The 15,129-nt window shown below is 48.8% G+C and overlaps 1 protein-coding gene across 6 annotated transcripts in view; it reads left to right on the top strand.

Moving 5' to 3' along the window:
- The window catches only part of ism1 (isthmin 1), a 54,532-nt gene that overhangs the window by 36,925 nt on the left and 2,478 nt on the right, over nt 1-15,129 (top strand). For 4 of the 6 annotated variants that reach the window (XR_016487086.1, XR_016487087.1, XM_090201770.1 and 1 more), the window contains 2 exons: nt 4,366-4,509; nt 12,940-13,029. Coding sequence is in view for 3 of the 6 variants with exons in the window: in XM_090201770.1 (XP_090057896.1) it covers nt 4,366-4,509; nt 12,940-13,029 (234 nt within the window). In the remaining 3 variants the exon portion in view is untranslated. The remainder of the gene's footprint in view (nt 1-4,365; nt 4,510-12,939; nt 13,030-15,129) is intronic. The other 2 variants (XR_016487088.1, XM_090201772.1) reach the window with 1 other exon arrangement.

Raw genomic sequence — 15,129 nt, 5'->3', positions numbered from 1 at the left:
TGTGTTAGCTGTCTGAGAGTCAAAGTCAAAGGGAACTATTATCCCCCCCTCCAAGACCCCATCCCCCCCATGACATGACCCCTACAACCCATTCATGACACCACACCCAATCCATTACACCCACACCCAATCCATGACCCCCACCCCCCCACCATGACCCCCCACACTCAATCCACGACCCCCCCACCATCCCCCCACCCCATCCATGACCCCACACCCCATCCATGACCCCCACCCCCCCACCATGACCCCCCACACTCAATCCATGACCCCCCCACCATCCCCCCACCCCATCCATGACCCCCCACACCCCCACCATAAGCCCACACCCAATCCATGACCCAACCATACCCCAATCCATGACCCATCCATCACCCCATCCCATCCTGACTCACTACTACCATGTACCCCAGGACACTGACTCATTACTACCTCGTACCCCAGTACACTGACTCATTACTACCTCGTACCCCAGGACACTGACTCACCTGGTACCACAGAAAACTGACTCATTACTACCTCGTACCCCAGGACACTGACTCACTACTACCCCGTACCCCAGAACACTGACTCACTACTACCTCGTACCCAAGGACACTGACTCACTACTACCTCGTACCCCAGGACACTGACTCATTACTACCTCGTACCCCAGGACACTGACTCATTACTACCTGGTACCCCAGTACACTGACTCATTGCTACCTCGTACCCCTGGACACTGACTCATTACTACCTCGTACCCCAGTACACTGACTCATTACTACCTCGTACCCCAGTACACTGACTCATTACTACCTCGTACCCCAGGACACTGACTCACTACTACCTCGTACCCCAGGACACTGACTCACAACTACCGAGTACCCCAGTACACTGACTCATTACTACCTCGTACCCCAGGACACTGACTCACTACTACCATGTACCCCAGGACACTGACTCATTACTACCTCGTACCCCAGGACACTGACTCACCTGGTACCTCAGTACACTGACTCATTGCTACCTCGTACCCCTGGACACTGACTCATTACTACCTCGTACCCCAGTACACTGACTCATTACTACCTCGTACCCCAGTACACTGACTCATTACTACCTCGTACCCCAGGACACTGACTCACTACTACCTCGTACCCCAGGACACTGACTCACAACTACCTCGTACCCCAGTACACTGACTCATTACTACCTCGTACCCCAGTACACTGACTCATTACTACCTCGTACCCCAGTACACCGACTCTGTTCTACCTCGTACCCCAGTACACTGACTCTGTACTACCTCGTACCCCAGTACACTGACTCTGTACTACCTCGTACCCCAGTACACTGACTCATTACTACCTCGTACCCCAGAACACCGACTCACAACTACCTCGTACCCCAGTACACTGACTCACAACTACCTGGTACCCCAGTACACCGACTCATTACTACCTCGTACCCCAGTACACTGACTCATTACTACCTTGTACCCCAGTACACTGACTCTGTACTACCTCGTACCCCAGTACACTGACTCATTACTACCTCGTACCCCAAAACACTGACTCACTACTACCTCGTACCCCAGAACACTGACTCACTACTACCTCGTACCCCAGTACACTGACTCACTACTACCTCGTACCCCAGTACACTGACTCATTACTACCTCGTACCCCAGGACACTGACTCGGTACTACCTCGTACCCCAGGACACTGACTCGGTACTACCTCGTACCCCAGGACACTGACTCATTACTACCTCGTACCCCAGTACACTGACTCATTACTACCTCGTACCCCAGTACACTGACTCACTACTACCTCGTACCCCAGTACACTGACGCATTACTACCTCGTACCCCAGTACACTGACTCATTACTACCTCGTACCCCAGTACACTGACTCATTACTACCTCGTACCCCAGGACACTGACTCACTACTACCTCGTACCCCAGGACACTGACTCACAACTACCTCGTACCCCAGTACACTGACTCATTACTACCTCGTACCCCAGTACACTGACTCACTACTACCTCGTACCCCAGTACACTGACTCATTACTACCTCGTACCCCAGGACACTGACTCGGTACTACCTCGTACCCCAGGACACTGACTCGGTACTACCTCGTACCCCAGGACACTGACTCATTACTACCTCTTACCCCAGTACACTGACTCATTACTACCTCGTACCCCAGTACACTGACTCTGTACTACCTCGTACCCCAGTACACTGACTCTGTACTACCTCGTACCCCAGTACACTGACTCTGTACTACCTCGTACCCCAGTACACTGACTCATTACTACCTCGTACCCCAGTACACTGACTCATTACTACCTCGTACCCCAGTACACTGACTCATTACTACCTCATACCCCAGTACACTGACTCATTACTACCTCGTACCCCAGGACACCGACTCACAACTACCTCGTACCCCAGTACACCGACTCACAACTACCTCGAACCCCAGTACACCGACTCATTACTACCTCGTACCCCAGTACACTGACTCACTACTACCTCGTACCCCAGTACACTGACTCACTGCCACCTCGTACCCCAGTACACTGACTCACTACCACCTCGTACCCCAGTACACTGACTCACTACTACCTCGTACCCCAGTACACTGACTCACTGCCACCTCGTACCCCAGTACACTGACTCACTACCACCTCGTACCCCAGTACACTGACTCACTGCCACCTCGTACCCCAGTACACTGACTCACTACCACCTCGTACCCCAGTACACTGACTCACTACTACCTCGTACCCCAGTACACTGACTCACTGCCACCTCGTACCCCAGTACACTGACTCACTACCACCTCGTACCCCAGTACACTGACTCACTACTACCTCGTACACCAGTACACTGACTCACTACTACCTCGTACAACAGTACACTGACTCACTACTACCTCGTACACCAGTACACTGGCTCACTACTACCTCGTACCCCAGTACACTGACTCACTGCCACCTCGTACCCCAGTACACTGACTCACTACCACCTCGTACCCCAGTACACTGACTCACTACTACCTCGTACACCAGTACACTGACTCACTACTACCTCGTACACCAGTACACTGACTCACTACTACCTCGTACACCAGTACACTGACTCACTACCACCTCGTACCCCAGTACACTGACTTACTACTGCCTCGTACACCAGTACACTGACTCACTACCACCTCGTACCCCAGTACACTGACTTACTACTACCTCGTACCCCAGTACACTGACTTACTACCACCTCGTACCCCAGTACACTGACTTACTACCACCTCGTACACCAGTACACTGACTTACTACTACCTCGTACACCAGTACACTGACTCACTACCACCTCGTACCCCAGTACACTGACTTACTACCACCTCGTACACCAGTACACTGACTTACTACTACCTCGTACACCAGTACACTGACTCACTACAACCTCGTACCCCAGTACACTGACTCACTACCACCTCGTACCCCAGTACACTGACTCACTACTACCTCGTACACCAGTACACTGACTCACTACTACCTCGTACACCAGTACACTGACTCACTACCACCTCGTACCCCAGTACACTGACTCACTACCACCTCGTACCCCAGTACACTGACTCACTACTACCTCGTACCCCAGTACACTGACTCACTACCACCTCGTACCCCAGTACACTGACTCACTACTACCTCGTACCCCAGTACACTGACTCACTACCACCTCGTACCCCAGGACACTGACTCACTACCACCTCGTACCCCAGTACACTGACTCACTACCACCTCGTACCCCAGTACACTGACTCACTACTACCTCGTACCCCAGTACACTGACTCACTACCACCTCGTACCCCAGTACACTGACTCACTACTACCTCGTACCCCAGTACACTGACTCACTACCACCTCGTACCCCAGTACACTGACTCACTACTACCTCGTACCCCAGTACACTGACTCACTACCACCTCGTACCCCAGGACACTGACTCACTACCACCTCGTACCCCAGTACACTGACTCACTACCACCTCGTACCCCAGTACACTGACTCACTACTACCTCGTACCCCAGTACACTGACTCACTACCACCTCGTACCCCAGTACACTGACTCGGTACCACCTCGTACCCCAGTACACTGACTCGGTACCTGTACTACTTCTATATAGCCTATTTTTTGTTATTTATTGTGGTACTATTTTCTTTTCATTTATTTTATTCATGTTCATACTTTTTCACTGTTAGGAAACGGATCGTAATTAAGCATTTCACTGTAAAGTCAACACTTTTTGTTGATGTTGATCTCTCTCTCTTCCCCCCCCCCCCCTCTCTCGCGCTCCTCTCCAGACTATATAGACGGAGAGGGTGACTGGAGTAACTGGTCTCCATGCAGTGTAACCTGTAAGAACGGGAACCAGAAGAGGACCAGGTCATGTGGTTATGCCTGCACTGCCACTGAGTCACGCACCTGTGACATGCCATCCTGCCCAGGTGAGGACAGTGTGACGGGCTGTGTGTTCTGAACCCCCTGATTGAGGCAGCTTGCTGACCTGCCCAGGTGAGGACAGTGTGACGGGCTGTGTGTTCTGAACCCCCTGATTGAGGCAGCTTGCTGACCTGCCCAGGTGAGGACAGTGTGACAGGCTGTGTTCTGAACCCCCTGATTTAGGCAGCTTGCTGACCTGCCCAGGTGAGGACAGTGTGACAGGCTGTGTTCTGAACCCCCTGATTGAGGCAGCTTGCTGACCTGCCCAGGTGAGGACAGTGTGACAGGCTGTGTGTTCTGAACCCCCTGATTGAGGCAGCTTGCTGACCTGCCCAGGTGAGGACAGTGTGACAGGCTGTGTGTTCTAAACCTCCTGATTGAGGCAGCTTGCTGACCTGCCCAGGTGAGGACAGTGTGACAGGCTGTGTGTTCTGAACCCCCTGATTGAGGCAGCTTGCTGACCTGCCCAGGTGAGGAAAGTGTGACAGTCTGTGTTCTGAACCCCCTGATTGAGGCAGCTTGCTGACCTGCCCAGGTGAGGACAATGTGACAGGCTGTGTGTTCTGAACCCCCTGATTGAGGCAGCTTGCTGACCTGCCCAGGTGAGGACAGTGTGACAGGCTCTGTGTTCTGAACCCCCTGATTGAGGCAGCTTGCTGACCTGCCCAGGTGAGGACAGTGTGACAGGCTGTGTTCTGAACCCCCTGATTGAGGCAGTTTGCTGACCTGCCCAGGTGAGGACAGTGTGACAGGCTGTGTGTTCTAAACCTCCTGATTGAGGCAGCTTGCTGACCTGCCCAGGTGAGGACAGTGTGACAGGCTGTGTGTTCTGAACCCCCTGATTGAGGCAGCTTGCTGACCTGCCCAGGTGAGGACAGTGTGACAGGCTGTGTTCTGAACCCCCTGATTGAGGCAGCTTGCTGACCTGCCCAGGTGAGGACAGTGTGACAGGCTGTGTGTTCTAAACCTCCTGATTGAGGCAGCTTGCTGACCTGCCCAGGTGAGGACAGTGTGACAGGCTGTGTGTTCTGAACCCCCTGATTGAGGCAGCTTGCTGACCTGCCCAGGTGAGGACAGTGTGACAGGCTGTGTTCTGAACCCCCTGATTGAGGCAGCTTGCTGACCTGCCCAGGTGAGGACAGTGTGACAGGCTGTGTTCTGAACCCCCTGATTGAGGCAGCTTGCTGACCTGCCCAGGTGAGGAAAGTGTGACAGTCTGTGTTCTGAACCCCCTGATTGAGGCAGCTTGCTGACCTGCCCAGGTGAGGACAGTGTGACAGGCTGTGTTCTGAACCCCCTGATTGAGGCAGCTTGCTGACCTGCCCAGGTGAGGACAGTGTGACAGGCTGTGTTCTGAACCCCCTGATTGAGGCAGCTTGCTGACCTGCCCAGGTGAGGACAGTGTGACAGGCTGTGTTCTGAACCCCCTGATTGAGGCAGCTTGCTGACCTGCCCAGGTGAGGACAGTGTGACAGGCTGTGTTCTGAACCCCCTGATTGAGGCAGCTTGCTGACCTGCCCAGGTGAGGACAGTGTGACAGGCTGTGTGTTCTAAACCTCCTGATTGAGGCAGCTTGCTGACCTGCCCAGGTGAGGACAGTGTGACAGGCTGTGTGTTCTAAACCTCCTGATTGAGGCAGCTTGCTGACCTGCCCAGGTGAGGACAGTGTGACAGGCTGTGTGTTCTAAACCTCCTGATTGAGGCAGCTTGCTGACCTGCCCAGGTGAGGACAGTGTGACAGGCTGTGTTCTGAACCCCCTGATTGAGGCAGGTTGCTGACCTGCCCAGGTGAGGACAGTGTGACAGGCTGTGTTCTGAACCCCCTGATTGAGGCAGCTTGCTGACCTGCCCAGGTGAGGACAATGTGACAGGCTGTGTGTTCTGAACCCCCTGATTGAGGCAGCTTGCTGACCTGCCCAGGTGAGGACAATGTGGCAGGCTGTGTGTTCTGAACCCCCTGATTGAGGCAGCTTGCTGACCTGCCCAGGTGAGGACAGTGTGACAGGCTGTGTGTTCTAAACCTCCTGATTGAGGCAGCTTGCTGACCTGCCCAGGTGAGGACAGTGTGACAGGCTGTGTGTTCTAAACCTCCTGATTGAGGCAGCTTGCTGACCTGCCCAGGTGAGGACAGTGTGACAGGCTGTGTGTTCTAAACCTCCTGATTGAGGCAGCTTGCTGACCTGCCCAGGTGAGGACAGTGTGACAGGCTGTGTGTTCTAAACCTCCTGATTGAGGCAGCTTGCTGACCTGCCCAGGTGAGGACAGTGTGACAGGCTGTGTGTTCTAAACCTCCTGATTGAGGCAGCTTGCTGACCTGCCCAGGTGAGGACAGTGTGACAGGCTGTGTTCTGAACCCCCTGATTGAGGCAGGTTGCTGACCTGCCCAGGTGAGGACAGTGTGACAGGCTGTGTTCTGAACCCCCTGATTGAGGCAGCTTGCTGACCTGCTCAGGTGAGGACAATGTGACAGGCTGTGTGTTCTGAACCCCCTGATTGAGGCAGCTTGCTGACCTGCCCAGGTGAGGACAATGTGACAGGCTGTGTGTTCTGAACCCCCTGATTGAGGCAGCTTGCTGACCTGCCCAGGTGAGGACAGTGTGACAAGCTGTGTGTTCTAAACCTCCTGATTGAGGCAGCTTGCTGACCTGCCCAGGTGAGGACAGTGTGACAGGCTGTGTGTTCTGAACCCCCTGATTGAGGCAGCTTGCTGACCTGCCCAGGTGAGGACAGTGTGACAGGCTGTGTTCTGAACCCCCTGATTGAGGCAGTTTGCTGACCTGCCCAGGTGAGGACAGTGTGACAGGCTGTGTTCTGAACCCCCTGATTGAGGCAGTTTGCTGACCTGCCCAGGTGAGGACAGTGTGACAGGCTGTGTGTTCTGAACCCCCTGATTGAGGCAGCTTGCTTACCTGCCCAGGTGAGGACAGTGTGACAGGCTGTGTTCTGAACCCCCTGATTGAGGCAGCTTGCTTACCTGCCCAGGTGAGGACAGTGTGACAGGCTGTGTTCTGAACCCCCTGATTGAGGCAGCTTGCTTACCTGCCCAGGTGAGGACAGTGTGACAGGCTGTGTTCTGAACCCCCTGATTGAGGCAGCTTGCTTACCTGCCCAGGTGAGGACAGTGTGACAGGCTGTGTTCTGAACCCCCTGATTGAGGCAGCTTGCTGACCTGCCCAGGTGAGGACAGTGTGACAGGCTGTGTGTTCTAAACCTCCTGATTGAGGCAGCTTGCTGACCTGCCCAGGTGAGGACAGTGTGACAGGCTGTGTGTTCTGAACCCCCTGATTGAGGCAGCTTGCTGACCTGCCCAGGTGAGGAGAGTGTGACAGGCTGTGTGTTCTAAACCTCCTGATTGAGGCAGCTTGCTGACCTGCCCAGGTGAGGACAGTGTGACAGGCTGTGTGTTCTGAACCCCCTGATTGAGGCACCTTGCTGACCTGCCCAGGTGAGGAAAGTGTGACAGTCTGTGTTCTGAACCTCCTGATTGAGGCAGCTTGCTGACCTGCCCAGGTGAGGACAGTGTGACAGGCTGTGTGTTCTGAACCCCCTGATTGAGGCAGCTTGCTGACCTGCCCAGGTGAGGAGAGTGTGACAGGCTGTGTGTTCTAAACCTCCTGATTGAGGCAGCTTGCTGACCTGCCCAGGTGAGGACAGTGTGACAGGCTGTGTTCTGAACCCCCTGATTGAGGCAGCTTGCTGACCTGCCCAGGTGAGGACAGTGTGACAGGCTGTGTTCTAAACCCCCTGATTGAGGCAGCTTGCTGACCTGCCCAGGTGAGGACAGTGTGACAGGCTGTGTGTTCTGAACCCCCTGATTGAGGCAGCTTGCTGACCTGCCCAGGTGAGGACAGTGTGACAGGCTGTGTGTTCTAAACCTCCTGATTGAGGCAGCTTGCTGACCTGCCCAGGTGAGGACAGTGTGACAGGCTGTGTGTTCTAAACCTCCTGATTGAGGCAGCTTGCTGACCTGCCCAGGTGAGGACAGTGTGACAGGCTGTGTGTTCTAAACCTCCTGATTGAGGCAGCTTGCTGACCTGCCCAGGTGAGGACAGTGTGACAGGCTGTGTGTTCTAAACCTCCTGATTGAGGCAGCTTGCTGACCTGCCCAGGTGAGGACAGTGTGACAGGCTGTGTTCTGAACCCCCTGATTGAGGCAGGTTGCTGACCTGCCCAGGTGAGGACAGTGTGACAGGCTGTGTTCTGAACCCCCTGATTGAGGCAGCTTGCTGACCTGCTCAGGTGAGGACAATGTGACAGGCTGTGTGTTCTGAACCCCCTGATTGAGGCAGCTTGCTGACCTGCCCAGGTGAGGACAATGTGACAGGCTGTGTGTTCTGAACCCCCTGATTGAGGCAGCTTGCTGACCTGCCCAGGTGAGGACAGTGTGACAAGCTGTGTGTTCTAAACCTCCTGATTGAGGCAGCTTGCTGACCTGCCCAGGTGAGGACAGTGTGACAGGCTGTGTGTTCTGAACCCCCTGATTGAGGCAGCTTGCTGACCTGCCCAGGTGAGGACAGTGTGACAGGCTGTGTTCTGAACCCCCTGATTGAGGCAGCTTGCTTACCTGCCCAGGTGAGGACAGTGTGACAGGCTGTGTTCTGAACCCCCTGATTGAGGCAGCTTGCTGACCTGCCCAGGTGAGGACAGTGTGACAGGCTGTGTGTTCTAAACCTCCTGATTGAGGCAGCTTGCTGACCTGCCCAGGTGAGGACAGTGTGACAGGCTGTGTGTTCTGAACCCCCTGATTGAGGCAGCTTGCTGACCTGCCCAGGTGAGGAGAGTGTGACAGGCTGTGTGTTCTAAACCTCCTGATTGAGGCAGCTTGCTGACCTGCCCAGGTGAGGACAGTGTGACAGGCTGTGTGTTCTGAACCCCCTGATTGAGGCACCTTGCTGACCTGCCCAGGTGAGGAAAGTGTGACAGTCTGTGTTCTGAACCTCCTGATTGAGGCAGCTTGCTGACCTGCCCAGGTGAGGACAGTGTGACAGGCTGTGTGTTCTGAACCCCCTGATTGAGGCAGCTTGCTGACCTGCCCAGGTGAGGAGAGTGTGACAGGCTGTGTGTTCTAAACCTCCTGATTGAGGCAGCTTGCTGACCTGCCCAGGTGAGGACAGTGTGACAGGCTGTGTTCTGAACCCCCTGATTGAGGCAGCTTGCTGACCTGCCCAGGTGAGGACAGTGTGACAGGCTGTGTTCTAAACCCCCTGATTGAGGCAGCTTGCTGACCTGCCCAGGTGAGGACAGTGTGACAGGCTGTGTGTTCTGAACCCCCTGATTGAGGCAGCTTGCTGACCTGCCCAGGTGAGGACAGTGTGACAGGCTGTGTGTTCTAAACCTCCTGATTGAGGCAGCTTGCTGACCTGCCCAGGTGAGGACAGTGTGACAGGCTGTGTGTTCTGAACCCCCTGATTGAGGCAGCTTGCTGACCTGCCCAGGTGAGGACAGTGTGACAGGCTGTGTGTTCTGAACCCCCTGATTGAGGCAGCTTGCTGACCTGCCCAGGTGAGGACAGTGTGACAGGCTGTGTTCTGAACCCCCTGATTGAGGCAGCTTGCTGACCTGCCCAGGTGAAGACAGTGTGACAGGCTGTGTTCTGAACCCCCTGATTGAGGCAGCTTGCTGACCTGCCCAGGTGAGGACAGTGTGACAGGCTGTGTTCTGAACCCCCTGATTGAGGCAGCTTGCTGACCTGCCCAGGTGAGGACAGTGTGACAGGCTGTGTTTTCTGAACCTATTTTTCTTTATTTGTGTCATTGGATCCAGGTCACATGTTTAAATGGCCACTGTCATATTTACTTTTTATTTTTATGGGTCATAAATACCTGTAGATATTTAAAGGGATGATAAATACCTGTAGATATTTAAAGGGATGATAAATACCTGTAGATATTTAAAGGGATGATAAATACCTGTAGATATTTAAAGGGATTATAATACCTGTAGATATTTAAAGGGATGATAAATACCTGTAGATATTTAAAGGGATGATAAATACCTGTAGATATTTAAAGGGATGATAAATACCTGTAGATATTTAAAGGGATTATAATACCTGTAGATATTTAAAGGGATGATAAATACCTGTAGATATTTAAAGGGATTATAATACCTGTAGATATTTAAAGGGATGATAAATACCTGTAGATATTTAAAGGGATGATAAATACCTGTAGATATTTAAAGGGATGATAAATACCTGTAGATATTTAAAGGGATGATAAATACCTGTAGATATTTAAAGGGATGATAATACCTGTAGATTTTTAAAGGGATGATAATACCTGTAGATTTTTAAAGGGATGATAAATACCTGTAGATATTTAAAGGGATGATAAATACCTGTAGATATTTAAAGGGATGATAAATACCTGTAGATATTTAAAGGGATGATAAATACCTGTAGATATTTAAAGGGATGATAAATACCTGTAGATATTTAAAGGGATGATAAATACCTGTAGATATTTAAAGGGATGATAATACCTGTAGATTTTTAAAGGGATGATAAATACCTGTAGATATTTAAAGGGATGATAAATACCTGTAGATATTTAAAGGGATGATAAATACCTGTAGATATTTAAAGGGATGATAAATACCTGTAGATATTTAAAGGGATGATAAATACCTGTAGATATTTAAAGGGATGATAAATACCTGTAGATATTTAAAGGGATGATAAATACCTGTAGATTTTTAAAGGGATGATAAATACCTGTAGATTTTTAAAGGGATGATAAATACCTGTAGATATTTAAAGGGATGATAAATACCTGTAGATATTTAAAGGGATGATAAATACCTGTAGATATTTAAAGGGATGATAATACCTGTAGATTTTTAAAGGGATGATAAATACCTGTAGATATTTAAAGGGATGATAAATACCTGTAGATATTTAAAGAGATGATAAATACCTGTAGATATTTAAAGGGATGATAAATACCTGTAGATATTTAAAGGGATGATAAATACCTGTAGATATTTAAAGGGATGATAAATACCTGTAGATATTTAAAGGGATGATAAATACGTGTAGATATTTAAAGGGATGATAAATACCTGTATATTTTTAAAGGGATGATAAATACCTGTAGATATTTAAAGGGATGACAAATACCTGTAGATATTTAAAGGGATGATAAATACCTGTAGATATTTAAAGGGATGATAAATACCTGTAGATATTTAAAGGGATGATAATACCTGTAGATTTTTAAAGGGTTGACAAATACCTCTAGATATTTAAAGGGATGATAAATACCTCTAGATATTTAAAGGGATGATAAATACCTGTAGATATTTAAAGGGATTATAATACCTGTAGATTTTTAAAGGGATGATAAATACCTCTAGATATTTAAAGGGATGATAAATACCTGTAGATATTTAAAGGGATGATAAATACCTGTAGATATTTAAAGGGATGATAATACCTGTAGATATTTAAAGGGATGATAATACCTGTAGATATTTAAAGGGATGATAATACCTGTAGATTTTTAAAGGGATGATAATACCTGTAGATATTTAAAGGGATGATAATACCTGTAGATATTTAAAGGGATGATAATACCTGTAGATTTTTAAAGGCATGACAAATACCTCTAGATATTTAAAGGGATGATAAATACCTGTAGATATTTAAAGGGATGATAAATACCTGTAGATATTTAAAGGGATGATAAATACCTGTAGATATTTAAAGGGATGATAATACCTGTAGATATTTAGAGGGATGATAAATACCTGTAGATTTTTAAAGGGATGATAAATACCTGTAGATATTTAAAGGGATGATAATACCTTTAGATTTTTAAAGGGATGATAAATACCTGTAGATATTTAAAGGGATGATAAATACCTGTAGATATTTAAAGGGATGATAAATACCTGTAGATATTTAAAGGGATGATAAATACCTGTAGATATTTAAAGGGATGATAAATACCTGTAGATTTTTAAAGGGATGATAAATACCTGTAGATATTTAAAGGGATGATAAATACCTGTAGATTTTTAAAGGGATGATAAATACCTGTAGATATTTAAAGGGATGATAAATACCTGTAGATTTTTAAAGAGATGATAAATACCTGTAGATATTTAAAGGGATGATAAATACCTGTAGATTTTTAAAGGGATGATAAATACCTGTAGATATTTAAAGGGATGATAAATACCTGTAGATATTTAAAGGGATGATAAATACCTGTAGATTTTTAAAGAGATGATAAATACCTGTAGATTTTTTAAAATGAACATCACTTCAGTATTATAGGAGGTCAGAGTGACACAGGAAATACACGGGGTGTGAAACAGGAAACAGGAAGTACACAGCGTGTGAAACAGGAAGCAGGAAGTACACAGAGTGTTTACTGTGCTTACATCTTTCTTCCTGTTGCATCATTAACTGACCGTGTGTCTGTCTAAAGGTATTGAAGATGCGTTCAAGACAGCCGCCACTGAGGTCAGTCTGCTGGCTGGAACCGATGAGTTCAACGCTACAGAGCTCTTTGGCGTCGGTAAGACTCTTCTTTCAGTAGTCTTTTTAGTAATTTTCCCCTCATGTATCTAAACATCAGATTTCCTCCACTGTCAAACGCAACAGCGATTCTATTCAGCATTAATGTCCAGGTCAGGGTTACTTTCTGAATTGACCTCAAAACAGTGGCCCAGTCTTCCCAGACAGCCCATTGATTTGTGAGGATATGTCTGTTCTAGTCAATATATTTCCATGGCCCAGTCCTCCAGCGCAGCCCATTGATTTGTGAGGATATGTCTGTTCTAGTCAATATATTTCTATGGCCCAGTCCTTCCTGGGCCCACTCGTCATTCTTTCTCATTCTGCATCAGGACAGGAAGAGAGCCAAGCATTCTGTAATGTTCTGCTCTCTGTGTCTGTTCCAATATCCTCAGTTAGCCAGGAGAAAAGAACCCATCAAATGAATGAAAATGAAAAAAAATGAAACACAGACAGCTGTAGGGAGAGATCCAGACTAACTCTATCTCTAATGTCTTCTAGACACAGACAGCTGTAGGGAGAGATCCAGACTAACTCTGTCTCTAATGTCTTCTAGACCCAGACAGCTGTAGGGAGAGATCCAGACTAACTCTGTCTCTAATGTCTTCTAGACACAGACAGCTGTAGGGAGAGATCCAGACTAACTCTGTCTCTAATGTCTTCTAGACACAGACAGCTGTAGGGAGAGATCCAGGCTAACTCTGTCTCTGTCTCTAATGTCTTCTAGACACAGACAGCTGTAGGGAGAGATCCAGACTAACTCTGTCTCTAATGTCTTCTAGACACAGACAGCTGTAGGGAGAGATCCAGGCTAACTCTATCTCTAATGTCTTCTAGACCCAGACAGCTGTAGGGAGAGATCCAGGCTAACTCTATCTCTAATGTCTTCTAGACCCAGACAGCTGTAGGGAGAGATCCAGGCTAACTCTATGTCTAATGTCTTCTAGACCCAGACAGCTGTAGGGAGAGATCCAGGCTAACTCTATCTCTAATGTCTTCTAGACACAGACAGCTGTAGGGAGAGATCCAGACTAACTCTGTCTCTAATGTCTTCTAGACACAGACAGCTGTAGGGAGAGATCCAGACTAACTCTGTCTCTGTCTCTAATGTCTTCTAGACACAGACAGCTGTAGGGAGAGATCCAGGCTAACTCTGTCTCTGTCTCTAATGTCTTCTAGACACAGACAGCTGTAGGGAGAGATCCAGACTAACTCTGTCTCTAATGTCTTCTAGACACAGACAGCTGTAGGGAGAGATCCAGACTAACTCTGTCTCTAATGTCTTCTAGACCCAGACAGCTGTAGGGAGAGATCCAGGCTAACTCTGTCTCTGTCTCTAATGTCTTCTAGACACAGACAGCTGTAGGGAGAGATCCAGACTAACTCTGTCTCTGTCTCTAATGTCTTCTAGACACAGACAGCTGTAGGGAGAGATCCAGACTAACTCTGTCTCTGTCTCTAATGTCTTCTAGACACAGACAGCTGTAGGGAGAGATCCAGACTAACTCTGTCTCTAATGTCTTCTAGACACAGACAGCTGTAGGGAGAGATCCAGACTAACTCTATCTCTGTCTCTAATGTCTTCTAGACACAGACAGCTGTAGGGAGAGATCCAGACTAACTCTATCTCTAATGTCTTCTAGACACAGACAGCTGTAGGGAGAGATCCAGACTAACTCTGTCTCTAATGTCTTCTAGACCCAGACAGCTGTAGGGAGAGATCCAGACTAACTCTGTCTCTAATGTCTTCTAGACACAGACAGCTGTAGGGAGAGATCCAGACTAACTCTGTCTCTAATGTCTTCTAGACACAGACAGCTGTAGGGAGAGATCCAGGCTAACTCTGTCTCTGTCTCTAATGTCTTCTAGACACAGACAGCTGTAGGGAGAGATCCAGACTAACTCTGTCTCTAATGTCTTCTAGACACAGACAGCTGTAGGGAGAGATCCAGGCTAACTTTGTCTCTGTCTCTAATGTCTTCTAGACCCAGACAGCTGTAGGGAGAGATCCAGGCTAACTTTGTCTCTGTCTCTAATGTCTTCTAGACACAGACAGCTGTAGGGAGAGATCCAGGCTAACTTTGTCTCTGTCTCTAATGTA

The sequence above is a fragment of the Oncorhynchus mykiss genome, chromosome 16 (genome assembly GCF_057628025.1).
Source record: "Oncorhynchus mykiss isolate SJ-2025 chromosome 16, ASM5762802v1, whole genome shotgun sequence".
NCBI classification, from domain to species: Eukaryota; Metazoa; Chordata; class Actinopteri; order Salmoniformes; family Salmonidae; genus Oncorhynchus; species Oncorhynchus mykiss.
This window is presented reverse-complemented; position numbering and strand designations above follow the sequence as displayed.